The sequence below is a fragment of the Myxocyprinus asiaticus genome, chromosome 4 (genome assembly GCF_019703515.2).
Source record: "Myxocyprinus asiaticus isolate MX2 ecotype Aquarium Trade chromosome 4, UBuf_Myxa_2, whole genome shotgun sequence".
NCBI classification, from domain to species: domain Eukaryota; kingdom Metazoa; phylum Chordata; class Actinopteri; order Cypriniformes; family Catostomidae; genus Myxocyprinus; species Myxocyprinus asiaticus.
The window spans coordinates 9,084,316-9,109,119 of record NC_059347.1 but is presented as its reverse complement, the minus strand read 5'-3'; the positions used below and the strand labels follow the sequence as shown (position 1 = coordinate 9,109,119).

Below are 24,804 nucleotides of genomic sequence, written 5' to 3'. Positions count from 1 at the left end.
TGGCCCAACATGAGGGTCACTCACTTGCGGCATACTCATGTCGGTCGCCGTCCTGTGAGACTGAGGCATCATGTTTCCTCTCTGGAAGGTTATGTGGTGTGGTGTGGTGTGATGGGATTCTGTTCCCCATATGCGTTAGCACGCAATGTCAAGCGTACTGAGTTACACACTGAGTGTCTCGGTTACATACGTAACCTCGGTTAACTGAGACGAAGGGAACGAGACATTACGAACGTTGGCCGCACTACAAAACTCAGAGTTCTTCTGAGGTGTGAGCAATGTGCTCCTTGTCCCTCAGTCAGAAAATTCTGAGGAATGGTGTTTGGTTTTTGCACCTGCTTTTATAGCGGACAACTTCACGCCTAAAAAGGCTGGGCTCAAACACCATAGCCAATATTAGAATATTGGCATTATTGTGGAGAGGTTTCAACTAGGTCGTGTGGAAGGACAACTCCCTGTATGTCTCGTTCCCTTCATTTCAGGGAACTGAGGTTATGTACGTAACCAAGATGACTTTCATAAATTAAACTTTCCTTAACCCTTGTGGTGTGTTGATTTTATGTTCCCGATCAAAAATCGTTTGTTTATAAATCTCTCATATTGCATATATTATCACAAGATATTGCATTAGATCTTTTAATCAACTTTTTTGGTAATTATGACAGGTTTTGTATTATATATACAGGTGCATCTCAATAAATTAGAATGTCGTGGAAAAGTTAATTTATTTCAGTAATTCAACTCAAATTGTGAAACTCGTGTATTAAATAAATTCAATGCACACAGACTGAAGTAGTTTAATTCTTTGGTTCTTTTAATTGTGATGATTTTGGCTCACATTTAACAAAAACCCACCAATTCACTATCTCAAAAATTAGAATATGGTGACATGCCAATCAGCTAATCAACTCAAAACACCTGCAAAGGTTTCCTGAGCCTTCAAAATGGTCTCTCAGTTTGGTTCACTAGGCTACACAATCATGGGGAAGACTGCTGATCTGACAGTTGTCCAGAAGACAATCATTGACACCCTTCACAAGGAGGGTAAGCCACAAACATTCATTGCCAAAGAAGCTGGCTGTTCACAGAGTGCTGTATCCAAGCATGTTAACAGAAAGTTGAGTGGAAGGAAAAAGTGTGGAAGAAAAAGATGCACAACCAACCGAGAGAACCACAGCCTTATGAGAATTGTCAAGCAAAATCGATTCAAGAATTTGGGTGAACTTCACAAGGAATGGACTGAGGCTGGGGTCAAGGCATCAAGAGCCACCACACACAGACGTGTCAAGGAATTTGGCTACAGTTGTTGTATTCCTCTTGTTAAGCCACTCCTGAACCACAGACAACGTCAGAGGCGTCTTACCTGAGCTAAGGAGAAGAAGAACTGGACTGTTGCCCAGTGTTCCAAAGTCCTCTTTTCAGATGAGAGCAAGTTTTGTATTTCATTTGGAAACCAAGGTCCTAGAGTCTGGAGGAAGGGTGGAGAAGCTCATAGCCCAAGTTGCTTGAAGTCCAGTGTTAAGTTTCCACAGTCTGTGATGATTTGGGGTGCAATGTCATCTGCTGGTGTTGGTCCATTGTGTTTTTTGAAAACCAAAGTCACTGCACCCGTTTACCAAGAAATTTTGGAGCACTTCATGCTTCCTTCTGCTGACCAGCTTTTTAAAGATGCTGATTTCATTTTCCAGCAGGATTTGGCACCTGCCCACACTGCCAAAAGCACCAAAAGTTGGTTAAATGACCATGGTGTTGGTGTGCTTGACTGGCCAGCAAACTCACCAGACCTGAACCCCATAGAGAATCTATGGCGTATTGTCAAGAGGAAAATGAGAAACAAGAGACCAAAAAATGCAGATGAGCTGAAGGCCACTGTCAAAGAAACTTGGGCTTCCATACCACCTCAGCAGTGCCAGAAACTGATCGCCTCCATGCCACGCCGAATTGAGGCAGTAATTAAAGCAAAAGGAGCCCCTACCAAGTATTGAGTACATATACAGTAAATGAACATATTTTCCAGAAGGCCAACAATTCACTAAAAATGTTTTTTTTATTGGTCTTATGATGTATTCTAATTTTTTGAGATAGTGAATTGGTGGGTTTTTGTTAAATGTGAGCCAAAATCATCACAATTAAAGGAACCAAAGACTTAAACTACTTCAGTCTGTGTGCATTGAATTTATTTAATACACGAGTTTCACAATTTGAGTTGAATTACTGAAATAAATGAACTTTTCCACGACATTCTAATTTATTGAGATGCACCTGTATATACATATATATACACTGGCAGCCAAAAGTTTGGAATAATGTACAGATTTTGCTGTTTCAGAAGGAAATTGGTACTTTAATTCACCAAAGTGGCATTCAACAAAGTATAGTCAGGATATTACTGATGTAAAAAACAGTACCATCACTATTTATAAAACACTGGACCTTAACACTTACTTAATTTACTAATTTAAAACCATGACTTGCACTGCACACAAATAACTAATATTGGCATTATATTCATGTTGTTTAGTCAGAGGGGAACTGGCCCCGCAGTGAGCCTGGTTTCTCCTAAGGTTATTTATCTCCATTAACCAACATCTTACAGCTTTTTGTGTTCCTTGCCGCAGTCACCTTCAGCTTGCTCACATGGGTTCTAAATACAATTATTATTTAATTTCTATACATATTTTACAATCATATTTAATCAAACTACACAATGATCACTGTAAGACATTATAAATATTACAGTTTCATTTTTTTTTATTTTATTTTATTTGTTAATGCATGATTTCCTGTAAAGCTGCTTTGAAACGATGTGTGTTGTGAAAAGCGCTATACAAATACAAATGACTTGACTATTTGAAAAAAGTAATTTTTGATCAAATCTAGACAGGTCTCATTTCCAGCAGCCATCACTCCAACACCTTATCCTTGAGTAATCATGCTAAATTGCTAATTTAGTACTAGAAAATCACTTGCCATTATATCAAACACAGTTGAAAGCTATTTGGTTTGTTAAATTAAGCTTAACTTTGTCTTTGTGTTTGTGTTTGTTTTTGAGTTGCCACAGTATGCAATAGACTGGCATGTCTTAAGGTCAATATTAGGTCAAAAATGGCAAAAAAGAAACAGCTTTCTCTAGAAACTCGTCACTCAATCATTGTTTTGAGGAATGAAGGCTATACAATGCTTGAAATTGCCAAACAAACTGAAGATTTCATACAAAGGTGTACACGACAGTCTTCAAAGACAAAGGACAACTGGCTCTAACAAGGACAGAAAGAGACGTGGAAGGTCCAGATGTACAACTAAACAAGAGGATAAGTTAATCAGAGTCTCTAGTTTGAGAAATGGACGCCTCACATGTCCTCAGCTGACAGCTTCATTGAATTCTACCTGCTCAACACCAGTTTCATGTACAACAGTAAAGAGAAGACTCAGGGGTGCAGGCCTTATGGGAAGAACTGCAAAGAAAAAGCCACTTTTGAAACAGAAAAACAAAAAGAAAAGGTTAGAGGGGGCAAAGCAACACAGACATTGGACAACAGATCATTGGAAAAGAGTGTTATGGATCTTAAACCCATTGAGTTTTTGTGGGATCAGCTAGACTGTAAGGTGCGTGAGAAGTGATTGACAAGCCAGCCACATCTATGGCAAGTGCTACAGGAAGTGTGGGGTGAAATGTCACCTGAGTGTCTGGACAAACTGACAGCTAGAATGCCAAGGATCTGCAAAGCTGTCATTGCTGCACGTGGAGGATTTTTTTGATGAGAACTCTTTGAAGTAGTTTAAGAAGTTCTGATTTTTTTTTTTTAAATTGTAATAGTAATTTTTCACGTTATTAATGTCATGACTATATACTGTGATCAGTTGAATGCCACTTTGATGAAAGTACCAATTTCTTTCCATAAGAGCAAAATCTGTACATTATTCCAAACTTTTGGCCACCAGTGTGTGTGTGTGTGTGTGTGTGTGTGTATATATATATATATATATATATATATATATATATATATATATATATTATTGAACTGAGGGGGGCACTACCTGCAAAAAATAAATAAATAAATTCATTCATATGTAATAAATGAATAACCACTTGCTTGATCTAGGTGTCATTTTAAAGCCTAGAATCTGGACTTTACAATGCATATAGCTGATCCTTCCAATCCTGAAATAATTATTTTTAATTTGCTGACAAATTAGAACTTTTTCTTTCCCATCGTTTGCAAATTTGTGATCACAACAATTATATTCAGAGTTGGTAAAACAATAACAAAGTTGAGAAAGCCATGTGTTATATATCGTTGGAAAGGTCTCAGTTAGTAGAATGCAATGTGCAAATTTGTTTCACTCAGAGGCCAAACTGCAGTGAGTATTAGTGTATGAAATTCACACTGACACATAAATATATTAAACAGAAGTGTCTTTATGTCACGTATTTCCTTATTATTTCCTGAAACATACATATAACATAGACAATGACATATCATAACTTACAGCAGACTATCCCGATTCAAACGAGCCCAAACTCAACACAATATGATGAGCAGATCTTGAAATATTCCTTAAAGAGTGTACATGGAAATATGATGCACAAGAGGGCATTCAACTCACATTGTGTGCTTGTATTTGTATGTGTGTGTTTGTCTGTGTGTGTGCACACGTTCGGGGACTTTGTGTGTGTAAACACTCATCCACATATGTGCTCATCTAAAGGATTAGGATTCTCCTGAACACTTAATATTTCTGTATTTTGTAGTCAAATCCATTCATTTCTAATGGCCGGTCGTTTTTGACCTGGAACACAACAAGTGTAACAAAATGAATTGTGAAATGTGAACAAAGTCAAGGAATTTTATTCCAATTGGATTAAGTAAAAAAAAAAAAATTAAACATTTATTGTCCGGGTCAAAATGAACGGAACACAACATAAGGGTTAATAATTTTAAAAAGATATTATTTTTTTGAGCCTTTGAGCATTTTTCTGAACCAACAAATGTCATTGACATGACATTTTTAAGCATTTTTTTTTTTAAATAAAACAGCAGACTCCTTTATCTTGCTAAGGCTAATTTCATTGTAAGTATCTTAAATACACAAAATCCAATAATGTTTCCACACTTTTTGCATAACTTGACAGAATTACAGTTTGATTTGAAATATTGCACAATAAAATATTCTGTTCAGAAGACATTTTTATTGTGAAATAATAAAATCTATACATATATGTCGTTTGAAAAGCAACAAGAATATGTGACCTTCATATCCCAAATGGATAACACCTGGACTAGTAAAATGCAGTTTATGAGTGCAAAGGGCACAAAAATATTTAAAATGCTGCTTTGTGTAGGAAACAGCATGTAATACGATTTAGCTCAGGATGTTCATTCACCAGTGTTATAAAACAGGGTTTGCCCCATTTAACATAACCCAATAAAAGTTTGATTACTACTCAGTTTGACATAATACTATTTCTTTCGGAGATTGATAAGAAAATCAACCTGAACATAACAACTGTTATCAAGCAGAGTTTTGTTTATTAAGCATGTGACTATATTAGTATTTGTTTGCCAGTTCCAACCCATTTCTGATGCAATACTTGGCTGGATTGAGAGATGTGGTATTAAGCAGTGCCATTGTGTTGGAGTATTGTGTCTAAACTGCTGTCTCACAATGACAGTGAACAGGATATTCATAGCCTGTTTTAAAAATCGTAATTTATGTGCGTCATGGTGAATAACCCGAGAAGAACCAGAGTCATTGTGAATTTAGCATAACATTTGAGGATGCAAATTGCAAGTGCTGAAATAATATGACACAACAGATTTTACTAAGAAAAAAATCATGTACTGTAATTCTGTAAGTGCTGTGTCTGTCTTGTGTGTGTGTGTTTGGTGCTTCACTCTGGTTTGACATGCAGTGATTACTCAGAAGTGTTGTTAGTGTTGAAAATAAAAAGATTTAAATGAAAATTTGCCAAGTAGAACACATGTGTAGAATATAAATGATACAAAGAAAATAAGCACAGTCGCCATACATATACAATACGCCAACTTAAAACACAGTCAATATAAAATTATATTAAATGAGTTCTCAAAGCATTTGGGTGAATCTCACAAAACTGTCAAGAACTTTCCCAGAAAAATGTCAACCCCAAAAATAATAATAATAATAATAATAATAATAAAAATAGATAAAAACTAAAATAAATTTTTGCATAAATAAAATGAAGCTGTAATGCAAAAAAAAAAAAAAAAAAAAAAAAAAAACTCTTCACATTATTGTAAAGCATACTGTATATTTTGTTTTTTGTTTTTTATTGTACAATACATTAACAACATGCAGTTTTAAGTATACATCACAATAGTATTTGTTGGTCTACCTGTTTGTTCTTTACTATATTTGTTTCATTTGCATTACTGTATGAAATTATAGAAGGTTTTTTTTTTTTTGCATTTGCATTTGCATTACAGTGAGAATGAGTTTTTTTATGTGCTTGTGTAAAATGTGTTTATTTGTCATTAAAATAATAACACAAAAATTATTGTATAATTTTCATGACAATTAAACACATTAACACACATTGTGGCGCAATTCAAATGACCTTAATTCTCCTTAATGGTCCTACTTGAAGTCCCACATCCTAATTTGTGTGACCTTAATTATCCAACAAATTGACTTCATTTTCTATACGCAGAATGTAATTTCTTATTTTTTTCTTCTATGACTCACAATGAAAGACTCATGATTTATCCACCAAGTAATATATCTTCAGGAAAGAATACTGTCCTTACAATTAACCCCATATTAGATATGGAATGTGCTAATAGGCCTGCAGAATTTACTATCTTTGAACTTTGGTTCACTTGACAGAAGACATGCAAACAGCTTGATTCCAAAAAGCATCTTGTTATGTAATTGAACATTAATTGTTTCGATGTTTCGATGTCTAAGGTCATTATCTGAGGCTAATGACCTGGATTATAATTTCATTGACATTGTTATCTATTGTCCATCTAGTAAATATCAATTTAATTACTTGCTGAGTAAAGCAAAATGTACTTAAACTATAAAACAAAAGGAAAAAACTATAATTATGTTACCCAGAATTAAATACAATTTGAGAGATTTGTACCTCCTCATTATTCATCAGAAGGTGTAGCTCAATCAATGGCAATGGCTCAACCAGTGGTGTGAGTTTGGGTGGGAATGACGGAGGGAGTGTTCGAGAAACCTGTTTGAAAACAAACGTTATTTTTGCAATTATGTTTGCTGCCACCAGTGGCACAGAAATGACACATATTGTAGGTACATGTAAGGTGGTTATGAAGGTGGTTATGAAGCTGCCATATTTAAGGATGTGATAAGGTAATGTTCAGATATGGTTTAATTTCAGATCAATATCAAAGCATTAGTCAATTTTGGACAGTAAATTTGCTTCAGTTACGAGTCCCTCTTCAGCACTGCTTCATTATTGACATCACAGTTTCTCCCTTCAGCCATTTTAATTAGAGGAGGCAATGCTGAAGTGAGAATCAGACATACATTTTATGTGATTTCCCTTTCTTCAAGTCACGTCAGGATAGCGGATTAGGAGCTACACAGGACAAATCTCAGGGGCATCAATTTTGATCTCTTGCCTAATTGTATTTTAGTTGTCACAGAAGCCAACATTAAAGGGATAGTTCACCCAAAAATTAAAATTCTCTCATCATTTACTCACCCTCATGCCATCCCAGATGTGTATGACTTTCTTTCTTCTGCTGAGCACAAACAAAGATTTTTAGAAGAATATTTCAGCTCTGTTGGTCCATACAATGCAAGTCAACAGGGTCCAAAACTTTGAAGATCCAAAAAGCACATACAGGCAGCATAAAAGTAATCCATACGACTCCAGTGGTTAAATGTCTTCAGAAGCGATAGAATAGGTGTGGGTGAGAAACAGATCAATATTTAAGTCATTTTTTACTATATATTCTCCTCCCAGAGAGTCGATATGCATGAAGAATGTGAATCACCAAAAACAAAAGAAGAAGGATGTGGAAGTAAAAGTGAAAGTGGAGATTTAGAGTAAAAAACGAACTTAAATATTGTTCCGTTTCTCACCCACACCTATTATATTGCTTCTGAAGATATGGATTTAACCACTGGAGTCATATGGATTACTTTTATGCAGCATATATGTGCTTTTTGGATCTTCAAAGTTTTGGACCATGTTGACTTGCATTGAATGGACTTACATAGCTGAAATATTCTTCTAAAAATCTTTCAAATTAAAGAAAGTCATACACATATATTATGGCATGAAAATGAGAATTTTCATTTTTAGGTGAACTATAAAGTAACATATTTTCAAGTGTTAATTGTTATCATCACAAGCTGCATAAGAGTGGGTGTCCCCATGGATTTTATATTCATATGGTCACATTTACATATCAAGTTTCTTCAGAAAATAAGATTGTCTATTAGATTAGAAGGCAAACACACACACACACACACACACACACACACACACACACACACGCACACACACACAAGATAACAGAATGGTACTATTTGGTTAGTCTTTCAATTGAATATTTATAACAAACATTTTTATACTTTTTCTTCGTGTAGTAACCTAATAGTCTTTTAAAATAGCTGTGTGTGTGTGTGTGTGTGTGTAAAACTGTATCTTGTTACGTTTAGTGATGTTTTCAAGTGTTGTGATCGCCAGCAGTTGCGCAAGAGCGTGTGTTCTTCTGGATCTCCGCCAATGGTGCAATCGCCGGTAACTTTACGTCATTCTTGACACATTACCATACTGTACAGATCTTTGAGCTGTACCTCCCTCCACGCTACATGGTTTGTCCCTATCACCTGAGAGGACGAATGAAGCCAGGCGGCTCATGACGCGAGGAGGTCCGCTCCATAAATACTATCACGAGACTGCGAGTCGTCCTGCGTTTGCATTGAGCAGACCTGAAGCCAGACAACAACAGAGAAACTAAAAATGATGAACGGAGAGATAAACGGTTACCACAACTCACTTATTGAGGAGGACTGCTTCTTGTTTACATCGGAATCTGTTGGAGAAGGGCATCCAGGTAAAAAGTGCAGAGCCAAACTTTGGGTGATGATGTTAAAGTATTCGCCCATTACATAACATCGCACCTGTTCTGCTGCGCTCTTCTTGTTCCCCCTTATAATTTCAGTTGTTTATTCAAGAATATAAGTTTTTCCTGCTTATATATTTTTATATTATATATTTAACATTTCCTTTGATTTGTTTGGGTACATATAGGCTAGTATCTTTTTTGTATTTAAAACACGATATTGTAGGCCTACTGATTATATGGCTCTGCAGTGAGCTGTCACTTCAAGCGCGCAATGCTGATTTTAGTGGAAGCGATGTAGTTTTGTCGCGCCGCGCCGATCGCTCTCAGTGTGTCCACCAAAGCGTTTTTTGCCAGACGCTCTTCTGAAAACGCCCAGCTGGGAGCGCTCGAGAGCGCTTTGGAGGCGCAGCGTTTTTTCAGCTGATACGCTTTGGTTGCTATGATACGGAATATCCGCGGAAGTAATGTGTTGCAAGTATCTAATTTCGCAGATAGTTTGTGTTATCAACAAGTACTGAATATAAAAATGTCGGCATAAGGAGGAGTACTTGCTCTGGATGAAGGGAAGGCTGAAGCATTATTTATTTCATATTAATATTGTGGCAGTTCGTGAATGTCATCTGGTACAGACATGAATACTCGGAGACCAGCAAACTTCTCCTCCATTGTTGTTCATTCGTTTTACAAGTAGGATGTGACGATTGGTCGGTGAGGTATTTGTCCCGCCCCTCCTCCATTGTGATTGGACGGCTGGGTAAAAAGTGACAGTGACGAGCCCTGCGTTTTACCCAAAGTTGGAAAATTTTCAACTCTAGGCGACAGGAAAGAACGCCAAGGGCTCAGCGTGGAATAGACGCTCAGCATCTCGTCACGCTGCTGGCTTTTTTAAATACGCGGCGCTCCCGTTGCAAACAATTGAAAAAATACGCTGCCCTCAGGAAAAAACGCTTTGGTGGACACACGGCCTAAAACGTGTGAAAGTTCTAGCATGCTTTCAACAGTGCCGTACAAGGGAGCGTTAACACCACACCCTGTGTTCAAAAACCAGCTGGACGGATGGCAACTGATTTGAACAGAACGCAGGGGTCTTGAGACTCGTTTTTAAAAGTTTAAAGAGTTTAAAAAAAAAAAAGATAAATAAACACACAGAGAGAGAGAGAGAGAGAGAGAGAGAGAGAGAGAGAGAGAGAGACGCGATGCAAAGATGCATATAGACTAAGCGCAGACAGAACGCAAGAGAGCATCCTGTGTGAAAGGCTACCCCCCCCCCCCCCCCCTGGAATCTACGCCCCTGGTAACAGTTCTAGTAAAAATAATAATTCTCTTATCATGTACTCTCCCTTATGTCATCTCAAACTCGTATGACTTTCTTTCCTTTGCGGAACACACACAAAGATATTTTAATGGAAATATGACGTCTGTTTACCCTCATAATGCAAGTGTATGGTGACCAAATTTTCAAGCTTCAAACCAGGACATAAAGGCAGCATAAAGATGAGCCATACGACTCCAATGTTTTAATCCACGTTTTCTGAAGCGATCCAATCGATTTTGAGTAAGAACATACCGAAATGCAAATCTTTTCACTAAGTCTTGACATCAAAAGTCTCCTTGGCGATCATGATTTCAAGCTCGATTACACTTCCTAGCGCCATCTAGCACTCTGCACATGCGTCAAGCACTAGGAAGTGTAATCGGCCTTGAAATCAAGATCGTACCTAGAGACTGCAGTGGCAAGATGTGCAGTGAAACAGGAGTTATATTTTTCCATTATATTTTACATAATATCTCCTTTAAAATATCTTTGTTTGTGTTCCGCGGAAGAAAGAAAGAAAGTCATATGAGTTTGAGACGACATAAGGGTGAGTAAATGATGAGAGAATTGTCATTTTTGGGAGAACTATTCCTTTAAATACACTGTATACTATATCTTATGCATAAAGTGCAACATTTTGGACTACCATGATGGTAATACCATGATCTTCTTTGAAGTATATTAGAGTACCATGTAAATATCATAGTTTATGAATAGGGTAATCATACAGTTGCTCTATGGAATTACCATCTGATACATCACTGTGCCATTGCCACAGTACTTTTTGTAAAGGAGACATCTTGACACTATAATGGCACTTGTTTGTTTATTGTCCCTTTAAAGCATTCAGATGAATATTCATATTTAATTGTACAGATAAGATATGTGACCAGATCAGTGATGCTGTGCTGGACGCTCACCTGAAGCAAGACCCCGATGCAAAAGTAGCTTGTGGTATGGGGACGGATTTTTCTGCATTCTTGGTTGTGTCTGGCAATGTCTGCTTCACTTTTCAATCATGAAATCGTTGAGCTTTTTTCCTAGAAACTGTAGCCAAGACTGGAATGATCTTGCTGGCAGGAGAGGTGACGTCCCGTGCGATTGTAGACTATCAGAAGGTGGTCCGTGACACTATTAAACACATTGGATATGACGACTCATCCAAGGGTTGGTTTGACAATACATAATTTACAGTATACTGCTTCTAGCTACTGTAATTTTACTACTGCAATATAACATACAAATGGACTAAAACTGTGATTGAAAACTTGAAAACTAAGTATTTTGTAGATGTAGAACAGCTTAATGGACCACAAACTAGACATGAACTGGTCTTGAATCCTCTCCTGTATCGGCAGGCTTTGATTACAAGACCTGTAATGTCCTGGTGGCTCTGGAACAGCAGTCTCCAGACATCGCCCAGGGCGTGCATTTGGACCGCAGTGAAGAGGATATTGGTGCGGGTGACCAGGTAAGCCAGTGCAATGACAAACTAAGACAAGTAATATTATTTAAATATTATCATTATTATCAAATTATAAAAAAGATTTTAACACTTACAAATATTTTTTAAATATTATGAAACTTATTTGAATGATAATAAAAAATTTTATAAAATAAAGAGCAATTAGCATTGAGATAAAAATATAAATAAAAATTGCCTGGGTAGCTCAGTGGTAAAAGACGCTGGCTACCACCCCTGCAGTTCGCTAGTTCGAATCCCAGGGTGTGCTGAGTGACTCCAGCCAGGTCTCCTAAGCAACCAAATTGGCCCGGTTGCTAGTGAAGGTAGAGTCACATGGGGTAACCTCCTCGTGGTCGCTATAATGTGGTTCATTCTCGGTGGGGCGTGTGGTGAGTTGAGCGTGGATGCCGCGGTGAATGGCGTGAAGCCTCCACACGCGCTATGTCTCCGTGGCAATGCGCTCAACAAGCCACGTGATAAGATGCACGGGTTGACGGTCTCAGACCTGGAGGCAACTGGGATTCGTCCTCCGCCATACGGACTGAGGCGAATCACTATGCGACCACGAGGACTTAAAAAGCGCATTGGGAATTGGGCATTCCAAATTGTGTGAAAAAGGTGAAAAATCCCAAAAAATAAAAAATAAAATTTAATTACAAAATAATTAATTAATACCTAATTTAAGTAATTTTTAAGATTGATTAAAATTAATAATTACGTTTTATTAAAATTTAATGAATAATTATTACTCTGTAGTGTCTCATCCAAATCAAACTAGACCAAAGATCTAAATCTTAAAATTCTATCTATATATATTTATATATGTATATTTTTGCTGTCTGTCATGACATATATTAGGGGTGGGCAATATGACCAAAATCCTATATCACGATATGAGTAATTTTATATCATGATAATGATATATATCACGATATACACTATATTGCCAAAAGTATTCGCTCATCTGCCTTTAGACGCATATGAACTTAAGTGACATCCCATTCTTAATCCATAGAGTTTAATATGACGTCGGCCCACCCTTTGCAGCTATAACAGCTTCAACTCTTCTGGGAAGGCTTTCCACAAGGTTTAGGAGTGTGTTTATGGGAATTTTTGACCATTCTTCCAGAAGCGCATTTGTGAGGTCAGACACTGATGTTGGACGAGAAGGCCTGGCTCGCAGTCTTCGCTCTAATTCATCCCAAAGGTGCTCTATTGGGTTGAGGTCAGGACTCTGTGCAGGCCAGTCAAGTTCTTCCACACCAAACTCGCTCATCCATGTCTTTATGGACCTTGCTTTGTGCACTGGTGCGCAGTCATGTTGGAACAGGAAGGGGCCATCCCTAAACTGTTCCCACAAAGTTGGGAGCATGGAATTGTCCAAAATCTCTTGGTATGCTGAAGCATTCAGAGTTCCTTTCACTGGAACTAAGGGGCCAAGCCCAGCTCCTGAAAAACAACCCCACACCATAATCCCCCCTCCACCAAACTTCACAGTTGGCACAATGCAGTCAGACAAGTACCGTTCTCCTGGCAACCGCCAAACCCAGACTCGTCCATCAGATTGCCAGATGGAGAAGCGTGATTCGTCACTCCAGAGAACGCGTCTCCACTGCTCTAGAGTCCAGTGGCGGCGTGCTTTACACCACTGCATCCGACGCTTTGCATTGCACTTGGTGATGTATGGCTTGGATGCAGCTGCTCGGCCAAGGAAACCCATTCCATGAAGCTCTCTACGTACTGTTCTTGAGCTAATCTGAAGGCCATATGAACTTTGGAGGTCTTTAGCGATTGACTCTGCAGAAAGTTGGCGACCTCTGCGCACTATGCGCCTCAGCATCCGCTGACCCCCCTCTGTCATTTTACGTGGCCTACCACTTCGTGGCTGAGTTGCTGTCATTCCCAATCGCTTCCATTTTGTTATAATACCACTGACAGTTGACTGTGGAATATTTAGTAGCGAGGAAATTTCACGACTGGACTTGTTGCACAGGTGGCATCCTATCACAGTACCACGCTGGAATTCACTGAGCTCCTGAGAGCGGCCCATTCTTTCACAAATGTTTGTAGAAGCAGTCTGCATGCCTAGGTGCTTCATTTTATACACCTGTGGCCATGGAAGTGATTGGAACACCTGAATTCAATTATTTGGATGGGTGAGCGAATACTTTTGGCAATATAGTGTAGTTACATTTTTCTGAAATTTTTTTACAATTGTATTATATATTAAGCCATGTCGCAATGTGTAATTTTGAGTAATCCAGTCAGTGAATGAAATACTTTATAAATGAAAACTTTTTCATCTTCTATAATTTTCTCTTTATTTTGAACTTGACAAATGAAGTCAAAGTAAAAAATAAATAAATAAATGCCACATTTCAGTCCGATGATATGCACTAATTGCACACACAGACCTGATACTACAGTTGTCACCAGCCATAATTATACTGAAGATGGAGCGGTAATCTACACATAAATGCCGAACCGATTGCATTAGTGCAGTAAAGTTCGTTTTAGCTTTCCCGAATTGCTTTTGTACTCTGCTTCAAAAATGTACATGAATGTGCCTTTGCTTTTGGTTTTTTTTGTGATGTTGATTCACAAACATATCTCTGATCCGTTGCACACATGAATGGCATTTGTAATGCCAAAAAAATGTCAATTTTTTTTTTGTCAATTCTCAAATTTTGATCCTTTAATCAAGTTTGTTTTCTTTAATGCATTTAAGGAACATTATGTCAAAATGGTTCAAGCCTATAGGACAGAAGTAATCCAAAAGCAATCAGACTAGATTACTTTAAAATATTTAATCCAAGAGATTACATAATTGACAACAATTTTAGTCATGTAATATGTAATCAGTACCAGATTACTATTCAAAAGTAATCTACCCAGCACCGTGTGTATGTTCCAGTCATTCAAAGTGTTCTGTTCTTCTTCAAGGGTCTAATGTTTGGATATGCCACTGATGAAACTGAGGAATGCATGCCACTCACTATTGTCCTTGCTCACAAGCTCAATGCCAAGATGGCTGAACTGCGCCGTAATGGCACCCTGCCTTGGCTCCGCCCAGACTCCAAGACTCAGGTGTGCTGAACTGCAGCAATGCACGCTACCAAATTGATTCCTGCTAAATTGTGTCTGTATCTGGTCATGCAGTTTCGGTGTTAATTGTGGATATAAGATGTTAATTTGTGTTTAAAACAAGTCCATACATTAAGTTTGCATAAATCAAATGTAGCCTCTGGAGGTAACAAACCTCAGTACATGAGGGCCGATAGAGTTACCTTCAAATGTCTGTGCTAATAAGTCATATATGTTTTTATATTTTTATTTTTTATTGAAGCCATAAACATCTCACTTGCTCAGCAAGGTTCTCTTCAAATTTTCCCTGCCTTAACAGTAGTTGACCTCAAAGAAAAAAAAATTGACTGTACAGTAAAAAGAGACAGCAGCCCTTACTGCAATGTTTGTGCTGCGTTACCCATTGCACACATTTCGGAATGCAACAACGTGTGAAATCGATCTTGCATAGCTACAAGTGTTTGTGTTCAAGTAATTATGGATTGACTGTTTTAGGTCTGAGGCTTTCAAATGATATCTGGTCCTTGATTACATTAAATTCACTTTAACCATCTTGCATTTTCTGACAATGCAATGACTGTGTTTCTCCACATTTAAACAGGTTACTGTGCTGTACAGACAGGATCGTGGTGCCATGCTGCCAGTCCGTGTCCACACTATCGTGGTATCTGTACAGCATGATGAAGACATCTGTCTGGATGAAATGCGTGATGCGCTTAAAGATAAAGTAATCAAAGCTGTGGTTCCCAGTATGTATCTGGATGACGATACCATCTACCACTTACAGCCCAGTGGTCGCTTTGTCATTGGAGGCCCTCAGGTAGTTACCATATTTGCATTTGCTGCTGACTTACTATGACATCTAGTTAGACTGTTTTATCATAAGTATTTCATTAAAAGGTGTATTAATTTAGTGATTAAGTGATTAACACATGTGATTTTTAATTTATACTTTTTTCCTTTACTCTGTAATCGAGTAAATGTAATCTTCCCCTTCACTTAGGGTGATGCTGGCCTGACTGGACGTAAGATTATTGTCGATACCTACGGAGGCTGGGGTGCCCATGGTGGAGGAGCGTTCTCTGGAAAGGACTACACTAAAGTGGACCGATCGGCTGCATACGCTGCCCGCTGGGTGGCCAAGTCTCTAGTAAAGGCTAAACTCTGCAGGCGTGTTCTTGTGCAGGTAAGGTATGCAGATATTTTGCATTATGCAGTGCAAGTACGATTCATTCATACTCAAAGTTTATAATTTTTTAAATATTTATTAGCTATGTTTTCACTGCAAAAAAGTTTTTTTGTCCTGTTTTCCTGTAAAATTATCTAAACATTCTTAAAACGTGATTTATTTACTTGTCAAACAAAATGGCATAAGATGTTAAGTCTTGTTTTAAGAGAAATCTGACAAAATTTTGTGAACTTAAGACTTCTGCCAATGTGGCAATGTGGCAAGAAAAATAAACTTGTTTTCCCTTTGAAGCATAAATCTCACTAAATTCCGTTAGATTTGTATTAAAACAAGACTTATGCCAGTTTGCTTGTCAAGTAAATAAATCACGTTTTAAGAATGTTTAGATATTTTTACTGGACAGCAAGACAACAATACTTTTCTTGAAAAAATTGTTTTGCAGTGTCCATCCAATTTACGAATTTAACATATGCGAACAAATTGGAATATCTCAAAAGCAATTTGCGAATAAAGCAGCGTTTCCATCCCATGTGTTTAAGAGAACAAAATTGTCACTTTTAGGTAAGTTACTCAAAGTAATCCATTACTAATTACGTCTCAAAAATTGTTATCAGATTACTTACTGATTACTTAATTGAAAAAGTAATCACATTAATAATTACTTTTAACTAAAACACATTTGAGTTTTTGTCCGCTCAACGAATTCAAAATAATGTCTACAGGATGTGTACACATGTCTTTCAGCTGTCACAGAAATGCAAACGGATGTACATATGAACATAATTTATGTTTTAAAAGTATTCTATGTAAATAATACTAGAAATATGTGTATCTCAAGTAATGTACTTTAAAAGTAATTAACTAAATTGAAAGTCAGTAACTGTAATGTGATTACAGTTACTAATTTCTTTGTATTCAGATTATATCCAGAACTGCATGAGTGGTTATCTGAGTTACCGTAGCCTTTCTGTCAACTCGAAACAGTCTGCCTATTGTCCGTTGACCTCTCTCATCAACAAGGCGTTTCTGTTACACAACTGCCATTCACTGGATGTTTTTTTGTTTTTGGCACCACTCTGAGTAAACTCTAGAGACTGTTGTGCGTGAAAATCCCAGGAGAAACCAGCCCATCTGGCACCAACAGTCATGCCACGGTCAAAATCACCATGATCACATTTGTTTTCCCCATTCTGATGGTTGATGTAAACATGAACTGAAGCTCCTGACCCATATCTGCATGATTTTATGCATTGCACTGATGCCACATGATTGGCTGATTAGATAATTGCATGAATAAGTAGGTGTACAGGTGTACCTAATAACGTGCTTGGTAAATTGCTTGTGGTTTAGAGCACACTGACAAAACACCTAAATGTGTAAATAGTAAATGTGTTTCCATTGTAGTTTATGCAAATATCAAGCAAGGGTTTACGTATTTTATGCACTTTGGAGAGTTTATTCGCAACTTGTTGTATTCATCAAGTATTTTTCATGCAATATCCCAAAATTCACATAAAAACGTGGATTGAATACCAGTTCTTGTTATGCATAGCTATTCGTTATTTATATTTAGTTACTATATTTTTTAATATGTTATGCATGACATATGCTGTTTGCCTTTGACATGGTACAGGTTTCATATGCCATTGGAGTGGTCCATCCTCTTTCCATTTCCATCTTCCACTATGGCACATCCCAAAAGAGTGAACAGGAACTGCTTAAGGTTGTCAAGAAGAACTTTGATCTTCGTCCTGGAGTCATTGTGAGGTAACGCCTACTCTCTGGATAACTCTTCTTTAGACATCCTTTAGGCAATCTCTTCACCCTTTTTTGGAGTTCAGCTTTTGTGATTGAAGCATTTCATATTTCTTTCAGCTTTATGTTCCAACTTAACACAGAGTGGAGTGAACCATTCCTGTTTCTTTTGCCATTTTGTCTGTGCTTCCCTATTCTTTGGGTTTTTGCATCACTCTGATTCTTTCAGACATAAGATAATAGCACAAGCAAACTCGTTTAAGATCATAAACTTAAGCTACTAGATATTCTGCTTTGAGAATGTAAACATCTAACAATGGCATCCCTGAAGTCACGCAACTTTAAAGGAATATTAAATGGTTCTATACAAGTTAAGCTCAATAGACAGCATTTATGACATAATATTGATTACCACAAAAATTTGTTATGACTTGCCCCTCCTCTTCTTTAAAAAAAGCAGAAATCTGGATGACAGTGAGGCACTTTCAATGGAAGTGAATGGGGGCCAATTTTTGAACATTAAAATGCTCACTTTTTCAAAGGTTTAGCCACAAGACATAAACAATATGTGTGTAAACATGATTTTAGTTTGATACATTTTCTGTGTAAAGTTACTGCCAATTTTACAACTTCATTGCCATGAAGATGCAATGTCAACAAACCCTAAAATAAGTGTAAAAATGATGATTTAAACAACTTTACAGCTCAAATAATACATGAGTTGTAACATAAGAATTTATGTAAGTGCTTTTTATAAATGTATAAGCTTCACATTTCTGCCTTTAAACCCTCCAAAAATTGTCCGCATTCACTTTCATTGTAAGTGCCTCACTGTAACCTTGATTTTTGCTTTTTTAAAGAAAAGGAGGGACGAGTTTACATTTTTATTTTGTAGAAATCAACATAATGCCATAAATGATGTCAATTGAGCTTAACTTGTATTGAACCCGGAATATTCCTTTAAGTGATCGGTTCTGTCCAAACCCAAGCAAGATGCCTACTTAGGTAGCATTTTAAGGCATCGTAGTCGAGCAAACGCAATAAAAAAGCTGTTTCAAAACTGTAGAGGGCCTTTTAAGTTATGTTGTCTTATAAGAAACCGTGGCAGTTTTAGGGTCAGTGGATATTCGGGCTTTGCAGAGACCTCTTTGCATACATATGAGACCAGTCCCTTTCAGATTTCCATAGCCATGTATACTGTGTTCACTTGCCAGTTTTATATAATTGATTAACTGAAAGCTAGTTTAGACATTAGCAGGCTGTTAATACACTAAAATTGTGCTTATGAGGAAAAAATGCCCTTACAAAAAAAAATTTGAGTTCTGACAAACTTGCCACAAATTTGCCACTCATTTTTTTGTTTGCCAGAAGTTTGCAGCTCTTCACCGGTAGTGGAGAACCTGTAGCAAACCTTTGAAGACAATGAAGAGTTTGCCGCAAAGTTCATTTGCATGTGAAAATAATGAGAGGCAAGTTTTTTGTAAGGGTAATGAGTTTTTCAAAAAACACAAATATCCTGGCTTGTGCCTCAGAGTTTGCAAACTTCTCGAGCACATCTTTATATTACTCTGTTTTCAGGGATATATACTGTAACTGCATACTTGGTATTTATTGCATCTGGATGGACAAAGTTGACCAACACTACAGTTGCTAATAACTCACTAAGACAGAGATTTTGACCGTTAACATGCACTGCTGTAATCACGAGTCATGAGCGCTGTTCTATGTGCACAAATATGCACAAGTGCTGGAAACCAGAAAGTCCTTCTAGCAAGTCAGTCCACTGTTGGCCATCTTTGGAACACACTCGGGAGGCTATTTCCAGTCATGCCAGTGCAGCTTATGTCTACTTAAATGGGGGAAAACTAAAATCTCAAAACGGTTGGTCAAGATTACGATTAAAGAACATATTTCAAATCAGCAATAAAATTTGACAGTACTGGTATCATAAATTGTGCTTCTTTACCTCATATTACGCTAAAACACACAATTTTCCCGGCTTGTATAGCTAATGCATTTGCGCGTTAGCGAGTTGAATGACAAGTATCTATCACTGCGTCAGAATATTCATACTATATAGTATACCAAAAACAGTATGCCAATGGAGTAGGATGTCCGAATCCACAGTATTCATGAAGCAGTAAGCGAGAAGTGCCCGGATGACATAGTATTTCCGGTGAGATTCTGAAGTGCGTATCGACTGGACACTTTACGATCCCATAATCCCTCAGGAGCTGAGGCGACGTCAAGTTCAAAACACTGAATTTAAAAGAACGGCGGTGAATCGCGAGTCAAGCGGCTCTTCTCAACTGTAAGTGCTCCATATGCCAAGATAATTGTTCCTTGTGCTTAAATGGTGCTTGTTTAACAAAACCAGGGCATATAGTTTTCGTGGTTGTTGTTCTTATATCATATATGCAGGTCACGAGACAATGCCCACGTCCTCGGACGTATGTCCGAAATCTATTTATACTACTTGCATGCATACCTAAAAGAACGTACTGTTTTGCCCACAGATAAGTATGTCCTTCTTTAAATACAGTACATGCTGTGACTGTACGCGGTTTCGGACGCAGAGTATCTAAAATATCTATTGTATCTAAAAGGTGATTGGCTCTTTTACATGGAAGGTGGGACTTTCTTTCTATATCCGTTGACCGTTGGGTGCTAGAGCTTCTTGGTTGGGTGTTCCAATTTCTCCCATTCTTTTTAATAGAAGTGACCCGTCTCTGCTAAATAGTTTCTGGAACCAGCCGCCAGACAGTGTTTACAGACTTTACAGACCAGTGGACATGCTTTAATTAAAATTTGGGCAAAATCTTCTGGTGTTTTCCAGTGAACTTTTTAAAAAATAGGATCAGATTGGGCAGATTTAATTCATATCAAATTTATTGGTAAGAGAATCTAAGTGTACATTGCCAATGCATTATTAGACACTATACATACAGATACAGTATAAAACAGATTGAATGCTGAAGTTTAATTTGCTGAAGCTTGAAATCTCAAAACTAGATTTTCTCTGGCTGCTATTCAGTCTCTACAAGTATACCTGTGGCAGCTATTCAGTCTCTATCGTGCACACACTGGGTCTCACTTGGGCGGTTTTGTTTTTGAAACTGGTTCAAATGAAAGTCAGTGTACATTTCAGTGGCAGTTCGCCCCCTCATAGAAGTCTGGCCCGCCATTGTGCCCCCCACTCACAGACCCCCCCCCCCTCCCCCATTAGAAAAATCTATAATTTCACTCGATAGTTGCCAGTACCATGAATTTTTGAGCTTATTTATTTATTTATTTTTCTCCCCAGTTTGGAATGCCCAATTCCCAATGCACTCTAAGTCCTTGTGGTGGCATAGTGACTCGCCTCAATCCGGGTGGCAGAGGTCGAATCTCAGTTGCCCCTGTGTCTGAGACCGTCAACCCACGCATCTTATCATGTGGCTTGTTGTGCGCGTTACCGCGGAGACATAGCGCGTGTGGAGGCTTTACGCCATCCACCACGGCATCCACGCACAACTCACCACATGCCCCACTGAGAGCGAACCACATTATAGAGACCACGAGGAGGTTACCCCATGTGACTCTACCCTTCCTAGCAACTGGCCAGTTTGGTTGCTTAGGAGACCTGACTGGACTCAGCACGCCCTGGGATTCGAACTCGTGAACTCCAGGGGTGGTAGTCAGCGTCTTTACTCACTGAGCTACCCAGGCCACCTAATTTTTTAGCTTATTAAAGAATCGAGTCCTTAACTAGCAACATACTTATGTCAAACATTAGTGGTGTTTTCAATGTGTTGCTATACGTCTTGCACAGAGCGTGTCACGCAAATTTTGTCATCAGAGTAGTATGCATGGACTGTCCACTTGCATCCCAGTTGTTCTAGACACACGGACAATGTGTGCGTGTCATCTGCGCATGTGCCCGTTTACTGTACTAAAGAGTGTCACAAAGCAGTGTAATGGGAATGCATCAAATGTGCCATGACAGTTGTTGATTGAAATAAGAAAATCCGCTGTAACGCCCCTTGTTGCAAGGCTGAGAATACAGCGTGCACTTACGTTGGGTTATGAATGACTAGCGAGCAGCACGTTAAGTCACTACTTTATCTCTTGTCTGGCTGGCTGTGTAACCGTGTGCTTGAAGTGTCGTTTACATGCTTAAATGAATGCAGTTTTTAATTTTGACAAGTCAATAATCCATGGCCAATGTGTTTTAGGGAGCTGGAGCTGAAGAAGCCCACATATCAGAAGACGGCGGCCTACGGTCACTTTGGCCGCGACTCTTTCACCTGGGAAGTGCCCAGAAAGCTGCACTACTAAACCGTTTGTCAAGCTTTTCCTCTCCAGGCCTGTTGGCGTATATTACAGAGATGCCCACATGGCTTATGGGGAGAAGTATTATTCTGGTAAACGAAAGTCCTGCTGGTTTAGCTGCCCATCTTATTTAAGAAGTCACCCTCATATTTTTCATTACCATATTTCATCAACCATTTACACACTCTATGTTAAAATCAAAATTATTTTTGTTTTTCAAAGGTAATTATGGTTCATTAGCATTAGGGTAAAGCAAATGTACTACTTAGATTAACATAATAGTTTTAAATGTAAGAATTGTGAACTGGTTGACCAGTATTAATTAAGGCACCTGGTTTTACACAGTTATATCCAGCCCTTCAACACTGTTTTATAGCATTCCCTATGACTTTTAACACTTTTAAACAATGTGCATTATTTATTTGTGCTTTCAATTATGCATATCTGATGCAATCTGTAATTTGGAGGTCAACTGTTGGGAAGAACAATTACTCTGTATGTTGATGTATACTTGATTGACAATTCAGTTTTCCTGTCCTAGTGTTCTGTGGTTCCAAAGTGTCCTACAGAAAAACTTTGGAAACCAGCCACAAGGGAGTAACTGATTGCTGCAGTGCCTGGATATGCAGTGCCATCTATTTTGGCCAATACTATTGCATTCATTGATTTTTGTTCACTGTTTTTGTCTCTTTCCTCTTCCTCCTTTGAACAGAGAGATTGCAAATTTTGGCTGTTATTGTACAGAGAAAGTAGCCTTGTTTACACGTGCTCTCTCATTCTCTCTACCTTCCTTGATTTTATTTTTTATTTATTTTTAACAATAAAATGTTTTCCAGTATGTCTTTGGGTGTCATTGTGTATTTTTTCCGTTACTCATATTAGAACGTAATAGTCTATTATTTGAAATAGGCTGTGGCATCCCAGGAGATCAGCAGTTACAGAAATACTTAAACCAGATTGCCTGGCACCAACAATCATGCCATAGTCGAGATCACGTGTTTTCCCCCATTCTGATGGTTGATGTGAACAATGGCTGAAGCTCCTGACCTGTATCTGCTTGATTTTATGCATCACACTGCTGCCACATGATTGGCTGATTAGATAATCACATGAATAAGTAAGTGTACAGGTGTTCCTAATAAAGTGCTCAGTGAGTGTATATTTGAAGGCTGTATTATCAAACATTATATTCTTAGCAAATTATAGTTTCAAATAAATAGCAAAAAGTGTAATGTTATAACATTATTCAAACTCAAATCATACAATGGAGTGAGATAGCATGATTTAAACTGGCAGGTCTGGGAACTCCTTGTGATTCAAAATTGTAATTATTTTTATTTCTTTATTTTTGCATTGTGTGCTCTGAATGCTCTATGTTGGGTGTAAAAATCCCACTTGAAAGATCTTCATGACCATTTATCAGTGCAAATGGTAATTATGATCAACACAAAATTACATTAATAATATTGATTATAAAAACATGATTTCATGTTATTGACTCACATTTGATGTTAATGTGAAGAACATGTCAGAGCAATGGTCAACTTTTTTTTTAAAGGATTTCTGGGCTCCCTGATAACTTTGTACTCTGGGCCCCCTAGCAGTCTGTCACAAAACAAATTTCAATAAATATTACTACTATTAATAAACTTCAACATAAGCGTAATTGCTTATTCAATAAGAGACAATAAAAAACAAATTTTAAGTTTGAACAGTTTATTAAAAGAACTAAAATGATTAGTAAAAATAAGCAACAACAAAACAATTATATACATTTCAGTATGTCATTTTAATGGTTTTGGACTAGTCTTCTACCGGAAATGTTTGTTTCTTACTCCTTATAACAGAGTTTGTTGTCCTTTCATCAGGCTTTTAATTATTAAATATCTGAAAAAACAGAAAAACAAATTTTTTTTCCTCTAAAATCAGGGAGATTAGAACAGAATACACTGAAGGAAAACTAATAGTTGAGCCAGACTTTAAAGCCCTTAATTTTACTTTTAACTTTATGAATATTTGCCATTAACTGAGGCATAATAAGGCTAACTACAGGTTACAGACCATGAATATCTTGTCAATGGGTAAAACAAGCAGCAGCATTTGTTATTTGAAAAAAAAAAAAAGGAAAAAACAAACTGTGCCCTAAACACATTAAGTTAAAAGTAAAACTGCCATCATTGTATAATACCCTAAAATAGACTATTTACTGAAAAGTTCCTATGACAACTTTTAAGGGATCTTTTATGTCCTAACAGTGGAAAAATATAATAATAAAATTAGATTTTAAAAATAAACGTACCCTGAGAAACATTCACAGGAGAAAAAAACTCTTGACTTGTTGTTACAAATCAAGTTTTAATTATGGGGGGCAGATGCCCATCAAACCTTCTGTAATTCGTTCCCTGCTATCAAACTCTCTGCTGCTGTAGAGTGTGGTCATGACTTAATAAATGATCATCTTTATGAAACAGAGTAGGCACCTGATGTATGGTTCACCTGTTGAGTTTCATCTCAAGGCTGTGATTTCATCAGTTAGCAGCAGTCCAGGTCTATGATGTAGATTCATGTAGTATTTCTCTGTCACTGAAAAGTA

General features: G+C 37.6%; 1 protein-coding gene across 2 annotated transcripts; it reads left to right on the top strand.

Annotated features, from left to right (window-relative positions):
• Positions 1-8,798: 8,798 nt before the first annotated feature.
• On the top strand, positions 8,799-23,049 carry LOC127437290 (S-adenosylmethionine synthase-like). Of its 2 annotated transcripts, XM_051692137.1 has the most exons (9): positions 8,799-9,080; positions 11,284-11,361; positions 11,452-11,574; positions 11,766-11,878; positions 14,816-14,959; positions 15,558-15,776; positions 15,960-16,142; positions 17,779-17,912; positions 22,115-23,049. In XM_051692137.1, the coding sequence occupies exons 1-9, from the start codon at positions 8,987-8,989 to the stop codon at positions 22,215-22,217; spliced, it is 1,191 nt and encodes a 396-aa protein (XP_051548097.1). In that variant the 5' UTR covers positions 8,799-8,986; the 3' UTR covers positions 22,218-23,049. The 2 variants fall into 2 exon arrangements, with proteins under 2 accessions (XP_051548097.1, XP_051548102.1); XM_051692142.1 differs by lacking the exon at positions 11,284-11,361.
• The last annotated feature ends 1,755 nt before the right edge of the window (positions 23,050-24,804 follow it).

What these genes read in the sequence shown, in the direction of transcription:
- LOC127437290 (XM_051692137.1), top strand. Translation starts at nt 8,987, where the DNA reads ATGATGAACGGAGAGATAAACGGTTACCACAACTCACTTATTGAGGAG. An exon ending in CGATGCAAAAGTAGCTTGTG is followed by an intron (nt 11,362 to 11,451) that starts GTATGGGGACGG and finishes CTTTTTTCCTAG; the next exon opens with AAACTGTAGCCAAGACTGGA. An exon ending in CGTCCTGGAGTCATTGTGAG is followed by an intron (nt 17,913 to 22,114) that starts GTAACGCCTACT and finishes AATGTGTTTTAG; the next exon opens with GGAGCTGGAGCTGAAGAAGC.